The sequence below is a fragment of the Prinia subflava genome, chromosome 8, assembly GCF_021018805.1.
Source record: "Prinia subflava isolate CZ2003 ecotype Zambia chromosome 8, Cam_Psub_1.2, whole genome shotgun sequence".
In the NCBI taxonomy this organism is placed as follows: domain Eukaryota; kingdom Metazoa; phylum Chordata; class Aves; order Passeriformes; family Cisticolidae; genus Prinia; species Prinia subflava.
Window position 1 is genome coordinate 21,975,774 of NC_086254.1, and position 15,856 is coordinate 21,991,629.

The 15,856-nt window shown below is 45.4% G+C and overlaps 1 protein-coding gene and 1 long non-coding RNA gene across 13 annotated transcripts in view; one reads left to right on the plus strand and one right to left on the minus strand.

Moving 5' to 3' along the window:
• Positions 1-421: 421 nt before the first annotated feature.
• LOC134553938 (uncharacterized) lies at positions 422-5,483 on the minus strand. 3 transcript variants are annotated; one of them, XR_010081168.1, is made up of 4 exons: positions 5,346-5,483; positions 1,995-2,364; positions 1,779-1,891; positions 422-1,411 (listed from the first exon to the last, which is right to left on the minus strand). It is a non-coding gene; the product is annotated as an uncharacterized LOC134553938 (long non-coding RNA). The 3 variants fall into 3 exon arrangements; XR_010081170.1 differs by having other exon boundaries at positions 422-1,614; XR_010081169.1 differs by having other exon boundaries at positions 1,995-2,635; positions 5,346-5,463.
• A 120-nt stretch (positions 5,484-5,603) lies between these two features.
• Positions 5,604-15,856, plus strand: part of TLK2 (tousled like kinase 2) — a 42,679-nt gene continuing 32,426 nt past the window's right edge. For 2 of the 10 annotated variants that reach the window (XM_063404102.1, XM_063404112.1), the window contains exons 1-4: positions 5,605-5,736; positions 7,107-7,184; positions 7,581-7,669; positions 9,423-9,488. In XM_063404102.1, the coding sequence (XP_063260172.1) occupies positions 7,589-7,669; positions 9,423-9,488 (147 nt within the window). In that variant the 5' untranslated portion in view covers positions 5,605-5,736; positions 7,107-7,184; positions 7,581-7,588. Of the gene's footprint in view, positions 5,737-7,106; positions 7,185-7,580; positions 7,670-9,422; positions 9,489-15,856 lie in introns of all 10 variants that reach the window. The other 8 variants (XM_063404105.1, XM_063404103.1, XM_063404104.1 and 5 more) reach the window with 8 other exon arrangements.

Here is a 15,856-nt window from a genome sequence, read left to right on the forward strand (position 1 = left end):
AGGTGCTCAAGTACTGTTTTTCTCCCTAAGGAAAGTGAGAAAAGACACTTCTAATGTTCTTAGTGTGGCAGAAGCCCTACTCTTAATAGACAAGGATCCGCACAAGGGTGACGTGTTCTGAATTCCCCAAGCCTAGAAAAATCTTCACTGGCAGCTCATGCCTCATTAAGAATAACAAAATCTGATGTGCAGACAGGGGTCAGCCTCTTCAGGATGTGATGCCTGGAAGTGACATCATGCCCTGTGCTAATTGTGGGTTTTGATTGGTTGTTTTGTTTGGGTTTTTTGTTTGCTTTTTGTTTTTTGGTGGTTTTTTTGTTTGTTGGTTTGGTTGTTTGGGGGTTTTTTTGTTTGTTTGGGGGTTTTTTGTTGTTTGTTTTTTGTTTTGTTTTTTGTGGGGGTTTTGGGGTTTTTTGGGGGGGTTGTTTGTTTGTTTGTTGTTGTTTGTTTGTTTGTTTTTCCCAGTGCTATAAAATGTTTGGATTTGAGATCACTCATGCCAACTTTTATGTTTTAAAGGTTCAGGCTATTTGTTGTTTTTTTCCAGTCCCCAGCTGCCTGTGTCCCAATATCATTGAGGAATCTCAGCTCTTCTTTTGTGTACCTTTTATCAGTAGATTTCCAGACCCTGAGGCAGTACAGAAATGCTTGGGAAAATGCAGTTAGTGTATTCCACAAGCTGGGAAAGCAGAGGCAAAGAAAAGTCACCAAAAACATATTAAAAACATGAATCTTGACTTCTGATTTTATCTTTTCAAAATTGAAGGCCAAAGGAACATGTTATGTACTCTATTAAAATCTCTATAAAATCTTTCCCAATTTTGGTCTAATCTAACCTGTGGGTCAGCAGAGAGGCTATGGTGGGAAGGTAGGGCTTGCTGCTGTTCTGCTGAGCATGCTCTGCATGTGGAGAGGAGCTCCAAGCTCTAGTCAAATCCAGTGACAAAGGAAATGGCTGTGGCAGCTGAGTCGTTCTTCAAAAGATGATACAAGTACTCTGTACTAGGGATATTACTGACATCCAAGGAGGCTGAGACAAGAAGAGGAGAGCTACCACAGCAATGTAAATGGAGGTATTAACACTGGTTGATGGCAGAGCTGGTGAGCAGGAAGTGCACAGGAGTGATCTGGCAGAGCTGATGGCAGAGGAAAGCTGGCTTGTCCCCATGGATGAGATAATGTTTGGTCAGCTATCTACATACTTTGTTGCTCATAACCAGCTCCTCTGAAAGGACCAGAGCTCAGGGGCTCTTAAAAGATAATAGAAGGAAGGGAAAACAGAGTCATTTTATGTGTTACGCAGGTGTGGGCTGGAACGAGGAGTTTTCTTGCATGAGAATTCTTCAGGGTCCAAGTAGTCTCTTCTCTTGCTGGTCCAGAATGTGAAACACACAGAAATTGCTCCGTAACTCTAATATGATGGGGAAAATCAAATTGAAGTCAACAGAATCTTGATTTCTAACCTTATATTGTTTTAGTTTTGAGGCTTTATAAGCTTTTAGAAGTAGTGTCTTAGAAGTTGACATTAGAATTTTTAATCAAATCAAAAAAATTCCTGTATAAAATGATGAAATTATGTACATATTCCAGCCACTTTGAAGAGCAAACCTTTCCCTGTAAGAACAGAAACAAACTGACCAGAAGCACATTCTAATAAGTTGGCTTTTCTTAATTAAAAAAAACCCACAACCAAACCTGGGGGCTCAGCTCCCAGCAAAGAAGATGTCACAAAAAATAGTCCAACTGTGGTGTATCAACACTGATAATTAAGTTTTTACCTGAGAGACCTTTGCTGTTCCAGGGAGCCCAATCTCACATGTGCTGGCACAGCACAGTTGGAAGTGTTGTACCAGGCTGGGCTGTGCTGTGCATACCCATTCAGAGCTGTGTCCTGATGGAGTGTAGGAGGAAAAAGTTGAGATCACTGGGAAGTTTATCCAGTAACTTCTTCCTAATGTTATCTGACAAACTTGTCAAAAATCCCTTATACCTACCTGTACTCTGCTAACAGCAAGTGGGCTCCTTAAAGGATGGTCTGAAATTCCTGCTTACAGCCAGAAATACAGTTGCAACTTGTTGATTCCTTCCTTCTCTGGCACAAAGGTGCCATGGCCTGTGTGAGGTGCAGTTTTGGCTTCTTGGAAAGGAAACTGCAGCTGGAAGTGTTTCTGAGCTGCTTTTCAGAGGATAAAGGTAAAGAGGACCATAGCTGAGTGTGCTGCAGAGGAGCATCAGGAAGGATATGACTACAGCAGAGAATGAGCTGCTGGACATCCAGGAACAGAGCTGAGCTAGCAGAACTCTTGGACTGCAAAACACAAGGGCTGCCTTTCCAGAATGTGGTGAAGGGGATGTGCCCCAATCCTGAATTTGAAAGTGAGAAGAGAAACCCCAATTATTTCAGAGGAATGCAGGGCAGGAGAGGGGGATTCATGGGAGGAGGATGCTGCAACCTCAGTTTATCTGTTCCTTATTGGATGTCACCACCTCCTGTTCCAGCCTGACCCAGTAGAGCCCAGGGCTATGGCCATGGGTCTCTGTCAGGCTTGGAACTCAGCAGTGCATCAAGGGATGTCTTGGAAAACATTCCTGGCTGCAGTGGATTCCCCAGGAGGCTTTCCCTGGGAATTTGGTCCTGCCGGAGGGAAGGAGAAGAGGGGCATTAATCTGTGATTTCAGTGAAAATGACAGTGAGCAAACGACCATCAGGAAATGACAGAGGCTGCCCCATCCCTGAAAGGCCAGGTTGAATGGGGCTTAGAGCAACCTAGTCTGGTGGAAGATGTCCCTGTTCATGGTAGAGGGTGGGGCAGGATGGGCTTTCAGGTCTTTTCTAACTTAAACCATTCTGTCATTCTGTGACAGCAAAAGTTTCTTCTGGTGCTCTACATGGAAATACTGATGGCATTGTTACACCTGGCAATGCAGCCCCTGGCAGTGTGTGGAGAAGGAGGAGGAAGTGCCTGATCAAGCACTGTCCAAAAAGTATGGGAAAAAATAGACCAAAGTGACCTCCACCACCCCTAAAGCACAAAGGTGGGGGACAGTACCACAGATTGGGTGTTACTGGTGTCAGATTCCTGCCTGGCACTCTGAGGGTGTGAACTGTTCCCTTTGGAGTTGGAGGTGTTTCTAAGAGCAGTGGAGTCCAGAAGAGCTGGGGGGTTCAGTAAGTCAGTCCCTTTATTGGGTATAACAGCTCCCATAACTTCTCTCCACCCAAAATCAAACTGAAATGCACAAATGAAATTTAAACCTCCTTGAAAAATGTTCACTGCCAGTGGTCCTAATTAATGTTCCCTAAATAGCTTTAATTAGCTACCAGCTGATGGAATATTTACTCAAGGATTTTTTTCTTTAAAACCCCACAACCTAACACAGACACAAAATACTATTTACTTATTTATTTATTTTACTAATTCCTACCACCAGTCATGTTGAAAATGTGACTTACAGAGCAGGAGCTGGAGTGACTCTTGTACTGAAAACAAAACAGCACAGGAAAAGCAGCTCGCACAAACAGCTAGCGCTCCCAGAGCCATTTGCTGCACCGACTTAACAAAGTACAATAAACTAGCAATTTTAAAATAACACAACTTCCCCTGTCACCTTGCAGGAGCAGTTTTTCCATGATGCTCCACTCTCCACATCCCTTTTGCCAAACTAGTCTCTTCCAGTTCGGTCATAAATCGCTTGATGTCACACAGTGAAGGGGAGGTGACGGATGTCCCTTGGCGTTCCCAGCCCTGGCGAATCTTTTATTGAGCTCCAGGAACCTCTGCTCCATTGCTAATCCACGCCTGCCTCCCCTTGGACAGGCCTGGCCACTTCCTTTCCCAACAATCCTCTCCTGCTTGTTTGCTTTTCGGAAAGCTGATTCAGCCTTGGAGCAAGCAGGTGCAACACCTGCAGCACTTCGGGTCCTGCCCCCACTGCCTGCAATGAGCCGAGTGAACTGCAGTGGAATTGCTTCATTCCAGCCAGGACAAGCCCTATCTTTATTAATTTTGGGGCTGTTTCCCCAGCTGGGGGGGCAGCTTGGCCCTAGAAAGGCAAGAGTGGACTGGGTGTGATGGGGGCTGCTGAGGCACCTGGATTGTGTCTCACACATGATACCTCACACATGTTGGATCAGCCCTGAACTAGGGGCCTGGCCCATTCCAGGTGGTGTTTCCTGGGGGCAAGGATGGAGTAGAGGTGAGTTGGGGGTGCTGAGGTGCCCTTGCACCCTCTTGAGGGAGTGAAGGTGTGCAATTGCTCATGGGTGTGTAAGATGGAGACTGGAGAGGAGATGAAGAACTCGGGGGTGCATGGATGTCATACCTGCACTCCCTCTCTGGGGCATCCTGGGCCAGGGGTAGATCAGCCTCTTTTCCCCTGGTGATGACATGTCCCTAGGCCTGCCCTGCCCTGTGCCTCTTGTCCTGGCTGGATCTGACCCCCTCCTTGTGCCTGTCACTCCCCAGCACCTTCTGGCCTCCCTAGGACTCTGACCTGTGCTGCATCACCACATGTGATCTCCCCCTGCCCCTGGCCTTGCTGACCCTCAGCCCTGACCTCACCCAACGCCACATCCGACCCCCCCTTGTGCCTTGCCCCTCATCCCCCCATGACCCCACAGTCCACCTTGACATTCTGTTGCCCCCCAGCCCTGTGTGACCACCTTCCCTACTTCCTGTGCCCCCCAGAACTGCCTTGACCCCCAGGCCCTTGTGACCACACCTTGTGCCTACCGCCTCCAGCTCCCCAGACCCCACGGGACTCTGATCCTCTGCCTCTTCCCCACGTGTCCCCTCAATGCCTCCCATCCCAAAACTAGATCTGACCTGCCCTTCAGCCTGCTGCTCCCTCAGTCCCCCCGAACCCTATGACCCCATGGTCCATCGTGAGCCCTTGCTGTTCCCCCAGACCTGTGTGACACCTGCCATGCCCCCTGCCCCCTAGACCTGCCCTGACCCCCAGGTCATAATGACAGGCAAGCCCCTCCCGCCCGATCCCATAGGACTCTGACCCTTTGCTGCCCCCCCAGCCTTGTGTGACCCCCCCCATTCCTCCTGCCCTCCCCGACCTACCCTGACCCCCAGGCCCCACTGACCCCCACCCACCTGCCGCCCCCGCCCCTCCCTCCGCCCCTTCAGGCCCCACCCCTCTTCAGGCCACGCCCCCGGCCCCCTCCCCCTCCCGCCGCGCAAATCTCGCGAGACGCGGCGCGGTTTCCCCAGCGCGTGTGCCCCCATCGGCCGGGCTGGGCCTAGCGCCGCGGGGCGGGAGGGACGTGGGGCCGCACCTGCCCCGGCCCCGTCGCGCCCGCCGGCCCTGTGCACCCCCCGCCCCGCCCGCCCTACCTGGCTGCCGGGTCCTCCCGCGAGGCCTTTGTCCTGCCGCCGGCGGCCCGCGCGCCCTCCGGCCCGGCCAGGCCTCTCACGCGAGGCCGGGGATCCGCGGCCTTCTCTCAGCCCCAAGCCCTCCCTCTCCACCCCCCGCCACCCTAACCCTCCGCCCTTCTCAGCCCCGGTGTCCGCGGCGGAGGCCGCGGAGCCGCCCCTGGCCTCCTCTTCCCGCCCGTGCCGCCGCCGCCGCAGCAGCAGTACGTTCCCTCCCTCTCTCCCTCCTCCTCCTCCTCCTCCTCCTGCTGCTGCTGCTGCTGCTGCTGCTCCTGCCCCCGGCGGCGGCGGGATCCGCGCGGTGCCCGGGGAGCGCTGGGCCAGGCGGCGGCGGCAGGAGCGGCAGCGCCAGGTGAGACCCCCCAGGGGCGGCGGGGGCAGCGCGGGGACACCTCTCGCCTCGTCCCCGCCCGGCCCGAGAATGGCTGGGGACGGCCACGGGGGAGGTGGTGGCGGGGGCTGGCACTCCGGGCCGGGTCACGGCGAGAGGGCCGCGGCCTGAGCCCCAGGGCGGCGGCAGCGCGGCCTGGGCCTCTCGTCGGGCACGGTGCAGCGCAGGCCCCGCGGCCCGGCACGGCCTGGCGGGCGGGAGTGAGAGCTGGGGGTACCGTAGGGGCGGCGGAGGGTGGGCACGGCCTGCAGAGCCTCAGGCTGAGGGTTGAGGCGGTGCTGGAGGGGAGGACGAAGAGGAAGAGGCCGAGGCGGTGAAGCAGCTGGCAGCGGGGCAAGGCTGCTCGCTTGGCGGCTGGTGCCTCTGCGTCCCGAGTGGGTAGGAGAGGGGTGCTGGAAATCCCCTCCTGGGAGGACAGGAGGGAATGCCAGCCATGCCTGGAGGGGTGCAGCGGGTCCTGGGGCAGCCCCCGGCGGGGGGAACTTGTGTCAGCCTGTTCCCCAGAGTAGCATCCCGGTGTGGGCATGCGATTCCCTGCGGATGGTCGCCCTATGATGGGCGAGAGCCCTGGGAGCACTTGAACATCTTGGCGTTTGCGGCTTGTCTGTCATTTTCCTCGCTGCTCAGATTTCCTGTTTTGAAAACTGGGCTGAGACCTTTGTTGGGCTTTTAGAGCCCGTGGCAGAAATATGGTTGTTTAATAACCACGTTTAGGATCCCATTAGTTTTTGAGGCTTGGGACTGATTTGTGAGAGCAGTTGAGAATGCCTCCGGATGGATTCACTTTGCCCCTGTGACTTGGAGCCGAATCATTTGGAGGAAGCAGCAGGGACAAAATGGACAGTTCATAAAAGGAACAATTGTGCACTGCCTGTTCTAGAGGGCACTTGCTGCCCTTCAAGAACTTTCCTCATCGCATACACTCTTTACACAGCAAATCTTTATCTTCTGTTTCTGGCCTTTTTTTTTTTCCCTACCTTAGTCCAGAAAATGAAACTGGAGCAGACATTTCTGGAAATGAACTTGATTGGTGCAGTTGGGAAGATGTAATTCACAGTTATAATGAACAGTGAATTTTGTCCCATTTTTTCTCAGTCCAGGATTTGAATTATATATTTCCTGATTTTTAATCTGTTTACACTGTTATGTTGGGTAGGTTTTTAACCCTTCAAATAAGGCATCCATAGTGTTGGATTGCCAAAAGGTACCCCAGGTACATCAAGGATGTAGAAGCTGCTGTTATTTTAGAAGTATCTGATGCTTTACCTTGTAAATTAAAAGGTTTAATCATGCGTTATTTTCTTCTTATAATCCCACTCTGTGCTTGGAAGAAGCAAAGCTGTTATCAGTGAAATCTGGAGTTCGTGGAGATCGAGTATTTCCAGGATTGGCCAAAAATAAATTATGGGGTAAAGAATGTTGCTTTTTTTTTTCCTAGTCATGCAGCACGGATGAAAAGCTCTGAAGCTTTTAGTCATAACACTCTGGTCCCATGTTTTCCTTTTAATAAAGCATCCAGTGGGAGAATGTGACATAATTGATTTATTGCATTTAGAGATCTTGAAATGGCTGGTACAACAGAGGAGAGGAGAGGAAACTCCAGCAGGATTATGGTTTAAATACTATAATATGGTGGCAAAGTCATGTTGTTACTACATGGTAATTTTGCATTCCTCTTGCAAGAAAATGCTCTCTACACGGTTGTGCTGCAGAACAGGCACTTTTAAGTCTCGTCAGTGGCACGGAATATTAAATGTCTCTCTCCTTTAATTGCATTGCATAATCTGAGTGTTATTCTTCCATAGCAGCAGAAATGATGGAAGAATTGCATAGCCTGGACCCACGCAGGCAGGAGCTCCTGGAGGCCAGGTTCACCGGGGTTGGGGTTGCAAAGGTGAGTGTGAGTACCTGTGGTGACAGGTATGACTGCTTAGCCATCCTGCTTTGCGCTTTGTTTGGGTTTTTTGATTTCTACGTGGATAATTTTGCTTTGCCAGCAAATTCTGTATCACTTGTTGTGTTTTGACCTCTAATTTGTGCGAAGTATGTTCGAGAGGAATGAAAATGGGATCTCTGTGTGGAGGTGTTTTGCTATAAAGACTTTTGGGCTCTAATTAAGTTCTTAGGAGTTGTTCCATCTTAAGGTAGCTTGTATGCCCAAAAAAACTCCACGACAACTTTGTAGAAGTGGGAATCTCATCTGGCTCTTCCTTTCTCCAAGAATACTTTTGAGAGCTGAGTTTGACTGATGGTGGGATACAGTTTCAAGTATTGTGTATTGGATACAACACGTAACCAGACTGAAACATTGAGTTCTCTTCTTTGTGGTGCGGGAGCCAAAGTTGTCTACCCCATCATGTGGAACGCACACAAAAAGTGTTTGCAGGGCAGCTCTCCTGTGTCTGATCCACAACCTGCCAGTAAAATCCCATCTTCATTCTCATGCACAGCTTCCACTTGGTCAGGAGCTATCTAAAGCAAGGCACCTAAGTAACAACCTTGTGCGGTTGCTTGGTGTCCTGGCATTAAACTGTGAGTTCTCTGGGTGTTGCTATTGTTAATGTCAGGCTTTCTGAGCAATGAAATGGTGTCAGAACTTGTTTTAAACTAGGTCAGGGATAATGAGTTAATTTTTGAGGGAGATACTGAGTTTTTAACAGCATCAGGGTAGATGGTGAAGCAACATATTGTTAGATGGTTTTCTGAAGCCACTTAGAATTATTTTGAGAAAAAAAATCATAGATGCCACATTTCTTAGAAAAACACAAAGTGATTCAAAACCTGAAAGAGTTTTGTTTGTGTTCTCACTTTTCTTTCTGCACTGCCTCTCAGACAAAGTTGAGTCTGGGAAGAGAGCACGAGGAAGCCAAATGCTCAGCTGTAAGAAAGTGTAGTAAGGAAGATTAACACTAGAAGAGGTAACAATCTCAGTTGCTGAAGTAAAAGTGTGGGGATTTTATCTTTTCCCCTACGCTTAAGACTCTTAACATATTAACTTCTTCTTCTTGCATAAAACTTGATGGCATTTTCTGTACTGTGATCTTGTTTCATACAACATTACAACTTTTCGTGTACTTTATCACCTGTTTCTTGCCTCTTTTGCCCCATATTGTCACTTTAGACTCTTTAGCTGTGCCAGTACAGATAAATATGAACATCTTACTAGAACAGCTAAAAGCATAGACACTGGTATACCTTTAAAGTAGTGCCAATGTACTCAGTGTTTGCTAAGAATGTTAGCAACTCTTCCTTTTAAAGGAATAATCTTTGAGAGATACAAGAAAGCAAATCTTAATTATGTTTCCAACATGTTTGGAGCAGAAAGTACGTGCCCTTTTCTCTAGGGGTGAATATTGAAAACTTGTTTCTAAAGCAATCCAAGGAAAAAAGCCTCATTTGTTGGAGGTGCAAAGCTGTTCTGTTACTGAGTTTTATTTTTACCTGTTGTTATACAGTTTTACCTTGTACTAGTCAGTAAAGTGTTAAAGTGCATTACATTTATTGCAAACAATATATTTATTTATTTACTTGCATTCTTGCTAATTTGCAATAGATCAGCCAACCATTGATATAAATTAGCATGACTCTACTATGTTGCAGCAAATCTTGGTTGCAATATTAATTTCAGCTACTACATTCCCTCCCAGGTTGGTGCTTCAAATTCCCTCCCTACCCCCCCAAGCCTCCGTCCGTCATGCTCCGCACTGGCATTGGTAGGTCACTGTCTTAAAGGGAATATATTGGGAAAGCTGTGATACAATTTTGTGTGATTCAGCTAAGATTTTTAGCTGGCTCCAATGAAATGTTAAGGAAAGAACCGTGGAGTAAGTGAGTGCCATCTAGTGGGACAGGGCCTGGCCCATCCTCCTGGGATGGAAGGTATCTGGTGCTGTTTATTGCATAGAAGGAAGAAATGTCATCTCAGATGTTTGATGTGATTGGGTGAAGGCAGCAGGCAGTTGTACTGAGCTTCCTGCCTTCCTCTTACTGGCTGTATCTTGCTGTGTATGGTTTCTTTCTTTAATGTGTAGAAATACAGTGCAATTTTGGGCCTGTATAAAATGAAAGAAGTAGTTTATACCTTAATACAACTTCAGGTATAAGCCCACAGTTCCGCTGTTACTAAATACACAACTATAGGTGTTTTGAGATATGAATGAGAGCAAGCTGACCTAGAATAAGCTTTCAGGTTAGAAACTAGAAAAAAGCTTCTAGCCGTCACAGGCATGGGATTCTGGAAGAGCTTTCCAGTAACAACAGCAGAGGACAGAAATCCTAAACTGTTTTGGAAACAAATGTGTGCTTGTCACCACCTTTGGTAGCTGGAGGCACAACCCAATGATGGAGGTCATTTGCAGCCCTAAAAGCCTCAAAATTCTATTGCAACTCCGTGATGAAGTTTCTTACTTAGTGGCTGAAGAATGTATTTCACTAAAAGCTTGGAGTTAATTCATTGTATCAAATTTATGAGCAAGGAATGTTTCTAGGCAACTGTTATACTCCTGTGCTTCACCCATGTCACTAGATAGCTTCAAGAAGCTGGTGATGTCTATTCTTGCCATATGGTAAAGTGCCGTTCTTCCCCAAATTCCCAGAGCAAGTTCCTGAATTAACACATGACACTCTGACACAGACTGTTCCTGCTTATTTAGGTCCTGTTTATATTTACTTACTGGGAAAACCTAAGTGCATTCCCATGAGGCATTATCCTGACTAGACATCATCCTTGGGTCAGGAGGCCCAGGAGAAAAAATGTGAATTGTCCCTCTAGATATTTAGATAATATTGCTTAATTTAGTCTGTTCCCATCTTCTACCTCCCTTCCTCCTATTTGGGTGCCGCATTTAAGATATCAGGTGGGTTAACTTAAAGGGATTTGTGTCATTTCCACCTACTTTTCCTGGAGAGGAATTTGAATAAGTAATTGTGATGGGTGAATCTGTATTTGCACACGTCCTATCTCAGGGTTAACTGGGGTGTGTCCTCATATGTATCTTCTACAAGTTTGGTTTTCAAAAGATCTCTGAACCAAGCTCTGTGTGCTGCTTTTATAGTTAAACTAAAATGGCTGAAGTACTTCTAGGGAGAGTAGCTGGACTGTAGGAATGTTGTAGATCTGTCTGTGCCAGAATTGAAAAAATGATGGTTTTAGTGGTAGCTAGTGCTCCCTTTCCTCCTGCTTTGAGGTAATGATGCAGAATATATGCTGCCAAAAATTTGTTCATAAAGAACAGTATTTGCGTGTATTAGTTTAGTTTTTACTTATTCTCTAACTTTTGAAGTCTTTATCACTTCAGTAACTCCAGTTCTGTGATGTACTCAGCAACAGTTTTAGCAGCAAAGCTATCATGTTGAGAATTTGTGTTTGAGGATAGTCATGTTCTCCTTGGAGGGAAGTGATGCTGCACAGTGGTGATCCCCAACAGGTGTCATAGGCCATGAGAAGAACCAGTTAATGAGAGTTTTAAAACTTTGAATAGAATTTAGCAGCTCCCGCAGAATGTGCTAGGACTTTATGCCAGATACTTAAAAATTGTTTGGATGCTTCTGTGTGCAACATTACTTCAAATGTGTAGTCTGGCTGCTAGAGCCCTGAAATAGTTATCAGATCTCAGTCCTGTTTCTGTTCCTGAGCTGAGGGTTAGGTTGAGTCGTATAACCCTTCTGTCCAGTTTGCCATCAGTAAAATAAAAATACCATATTTCCAACCAGAGAGAATTCTTAAAGCATAATGGAAGCCAAGCAAATCCTGCTGCAAATCTGCTTTCCCATCTGATAGAATGGTGGTTACCTGTGAACATCTGAGAGTAGATTAACTTCTTGTGGCAAAAAGACCTGAGTGATTCAGGGATTTCATTATCAGCAGTAATATTGAGCTTTTCTAAAAGTCCAATTAAGAAGGAGGTTGTAATTCTCATACTTATGTGATGCTTGAAATGAGATAAGAATATGTTAATTAAACCCGACACAGTAGCACTGGACCAGATGTATGTAAAAACCATTCATCAGTTTCACTTTGGTGTAAACCTGTGTGGAGTCAGCACTAACCTTTAGTGGAACTAAGGATTGAATCTTTGCCTCTGAAATCTCTTGATCTGCTACAGAATTCAGAGGAACTTGGGTTATCCTGGCTTGAGGTAATGAAGCGTGTCTATGTCCGTGTCTCCTTCATCTGGACAGGAAGAGAATTGCGCAGTGCATGTTGCTGTAAGCCTATGTTGGAGACTTTGGCTAGGCAGCTGGAATTCCTAGAGCTCCCTTTCAGTGCAAGGAATTGGAGAGCACAAAATGGAGACTGCCCAACTTGACTTGTGGAGTGATGGATCATTTCTGGGAACTTGGGGAGGCTGTGGAAATGCCTAGATGTGGAAATGTTCTAGATGATCTGGTGGGAGCTATTAGCCACATAAGTTGTTTCTTTTGAAATCTCACCCATTGAAGCCTCACTGTGGGCTTTCCAGGGGCTCTGGAAAGGGGAGAAATGACTAACCAGCTCCTGTGAGTGGCCAGATTTTAAATTCTTGCCTCTTGAGTAGGAGTCTTCAGAGTGCCTGCTGCTGTTGCATCCAGTTCTCAATATGGAGGCTTTATTGTGCATAGGTAGGTCACAGACTTTGAAGCAGCAGTTGACAGGTGAATCACAAGGGAAAAAAGCATGCCAGCTTATCTTGGAGAGAAATTCCTTGTGGAGGAGGAAGTGTGTGCTGTTCTTGTGCTTGTAATTTGGGTAAACACTATAGGAACTATTTGCTTGTTTCAGATGACCTACGTATTTTGAATTTTTGCTTAGCCTCATCACCCCTTGCCTCAACAGGGCACAGTGGCCCAGTGGATGAGTGGAAGTAAGGGCAGAGAAGTGCAGTATTATCCCAAAGTGGTCTGTGCTAGAAAAGTCAGATAACTTGTAGAATAAAATTCATAAGCCCTTCTTGTGTAAACTATTGCACGTTTATTATTCCCCACAGCTACTTCCCTGGCAATATACTCATGTTAATGTTTTTTGGTTACTTCGGGTTTTTCTTTTCCAAAATTCACGTTCATTCCTTTAATTCCTTTTGTGTCATGTCCACTTAAAAATGGTATGCTAACTTAAGTACTGAACATTTATCCCAAGTCAGTTGCTGAGTTAAATATAAACAGTCAGGAACGATAAAATACAAATTTGAAGGATTTTTTTTACACACACTTACTGACTGTTAGCTGAGGGGAGAAACTTGGATATGTGGTTTCTCACATCCATGCCTAAACTTATTGGTATAAGCAGTTGATGCTTAATTTCACACATAATCTCATGTTATCTGGATAATCATGAAAATTTTCCTTTCTCTTGACTCAGTACATGAGAAGAGGTGCAGCTGAGCACGAGATCATGTTCCTGAAACACCCTAGATATTGCATCTTCGTTGCTTTGAGTACAGCACATTCTAGTGAACAATTTGAGTTTCCATAGCCAAAATGCCTCAAAACAAGAGTTTTTGCCAACTTTGACAAGTTCAGCTCTTGTCTGTAAAGGTCTTATCCTTTAGAGTAAGAAAAGTGTCAATGAAAGGTCCTCTCAAATGAAAGTAAGGGAAAGGGAAAGTCATGCATTTGATCCATTGCGTGGGTCAAAACATGTCTACAAATAATTCATTATGTATTTGTTCACAGATCAATACATGTGACAGTGAAATTGCTGGATACCTGTAGTCAATGACAAGCTTTTCTGTTCCAGTTTCATAATGAAGAAGTTGGTTCCTTCTCACCCCTTCTACTACTGCACTGAGTTGAATTTTACCACATCATCAGTGTGGGTTCTACAGGAAGGTTTAAAATAATGAAAAAAAAAAAAAGGGTGGGTTTTTTTTTTTCAAGCATCTGACCAGCATCAAACTCCTCTTTTATTGATGCAGGAAATGGTTTTGATTCCAACTGGTAGGGCAAACAATTTCCCACTCAGGGTAGTCAGTACAGGTACTTGTAATACTAGAAGTAAGAAAAACTGTGGGTTTTGTATTAGGCATTTTTCCAGCTGCTTGCATCCCAGAACCACATTCAGGTACAAACTGAGTGGATTTCTTGTACTGGATAAGATAAACTTGTATTTCTGAAAAAAATGTTAGTATAATTTCTAGCTGTAAGTGGCCCTAACAGTTAATTCTCCAGGTGATCGCAGAATACAGGGGGCTTGCAGAAGAATTGTCCTAGGTAAGCCACTGGCTTCCTTTCAATCATAATGTTTCTGGAAAGTTCAAATGTGACATTTTTGGAACAGCTGCTCCCATCATTTGCAATTCATGTGCAAAATGGAGGCAGTGAGATTTAAGCAAATGTGGAAATAACTTTCATTTTCATCTTCATCATGTCAGAACCCCAGTATGAGACCAGCAAATGCCCTTTTGGAGAAATGCTCCTGTATATCACAAAGTTCTTACCTGGAGGTTGATTGGTGCCTCAGATATGCTGTTGGGGTTGGAGTTCCTGAGAGAATGGAAAGATTTTGGAGGGCAGCATTTGTGCAATTTATAAACAAGTTTTTTTCATGGGTGAAAAGATTTCACTTTCTAATGCCACTTGCTGTAAAATTTTACAATTTTTTTAGCAGTGCAACTTCACGTGGATGTAGCTAAGGTTAGTGTTGGCACTTCTGTTAAGTCCTGTTGGCCCAGGAGTAAATTCTTGGAATAACCAAGAGTTGTACCTATAATATTTGTGAGCCATCATGTTGGGTAATGAGGAGCTTGTTGCTTTGCTTAAAAGAAACTACTGCGGAAGAGATGAGGTGAAACATTTTTCTGGTCCTGAGCTATTCGTGTGATCCCTTGAAGGGATAATGGTATGGCTTAAAGAATGTAAACCTGCAGTTTTTTCTTAAGGGAATCCTAAATGTTTAGCTTCTTGAGCTATTCAGGTGTTTGATTTGGTTTTTTGGTTGTTGTTTTGTTTGTTTGGGGTTTTTTTGTTGTTGTTTATTTGTTGTTGTTGTTGAAGCAATTGAGCATGTCGTTTTAGGAGAAACAAATTTGATATTTAACACTCAGAGTGAACACCGAAGGTAAACTTTTACTTTCAGCACATGCCTGCTTGGGAATTGGGGTTAGTAATAGCTAGGTTATGTCACAATTTGATGGTGGTGTTTGTCCTTTAAATAGGGCAGGGAGAACTAGTCTGTTCAGAAGTTACCTACTGTGGGGTTCCTCTGTGCTGTTAAGCCTTCTCTCCCAACTCTACCACCTGAGTCTTCTGCTCAGGTGTATAATGAGAAGTGGCTTTGCTTTGAGGAAAGACTGATTGGTGGGAAGTGGTTACTGCAAAGTTAAAAATGCTAAAATAGAATGCACCTTCGGGAAAAGATGCTCACAAGTTAGTAATGGAGAACTGGCTTTATCATGTCATTCTTCCGTTAATACATTCCATCATTAATTGTGAATCTTGTTTTTACATCTTTGTCAAATTTGTCTTCATTTCTTAAGTTAGATCTGTAGGAGGATACTTTGTGTCAGGATAAAACACAGTGACTTTGCATGATTCACTTTTTCCTTTTAAAACCAGTTTTATTAGAGATCTTAAATAATTTCAAAGTACTTGGATATGTAAAAATGCAGATGTGTATCCAGCAGAGCCTGCAAAGATGCAGCAGGCTCTTGAGGTACCTGGTTACAATTTTAATAAATCTATTCCGACCTCTTGAGTTTCTGCTTTGGCCTTTGGTGGGAGCAGCTGCTCTGTGAGCAGGTCACACATGAGTCCATAAAATAGCCAAGTGGAAAAGATTGTATTATGGGCACCAGTTGTACTGTGTTTGTACTGTCGTTAACACAAGTTTCACTTGTTCACTTTCCTAGTGTTAAAAAAAAGGCATAAAATGACACATTTAAATCAGTGGTACAGCCAGCATCTGGTAACAGTAATAGTGGGCTTGCCAGATAAAGATGCATCTGAATGCTTAGCTCGGGATCAAGCAGATGCTTGCCTGGAGAGCTGAGCTTGGAACGCCTGCTACTCAACAAATCAGGTTTTCTTCCTCAAGCCTTAGGCTTCTATAAATACCACCTTGGCTGTTTCATGGATGTGGGTAAATAGACCAGATAGGATATGAATT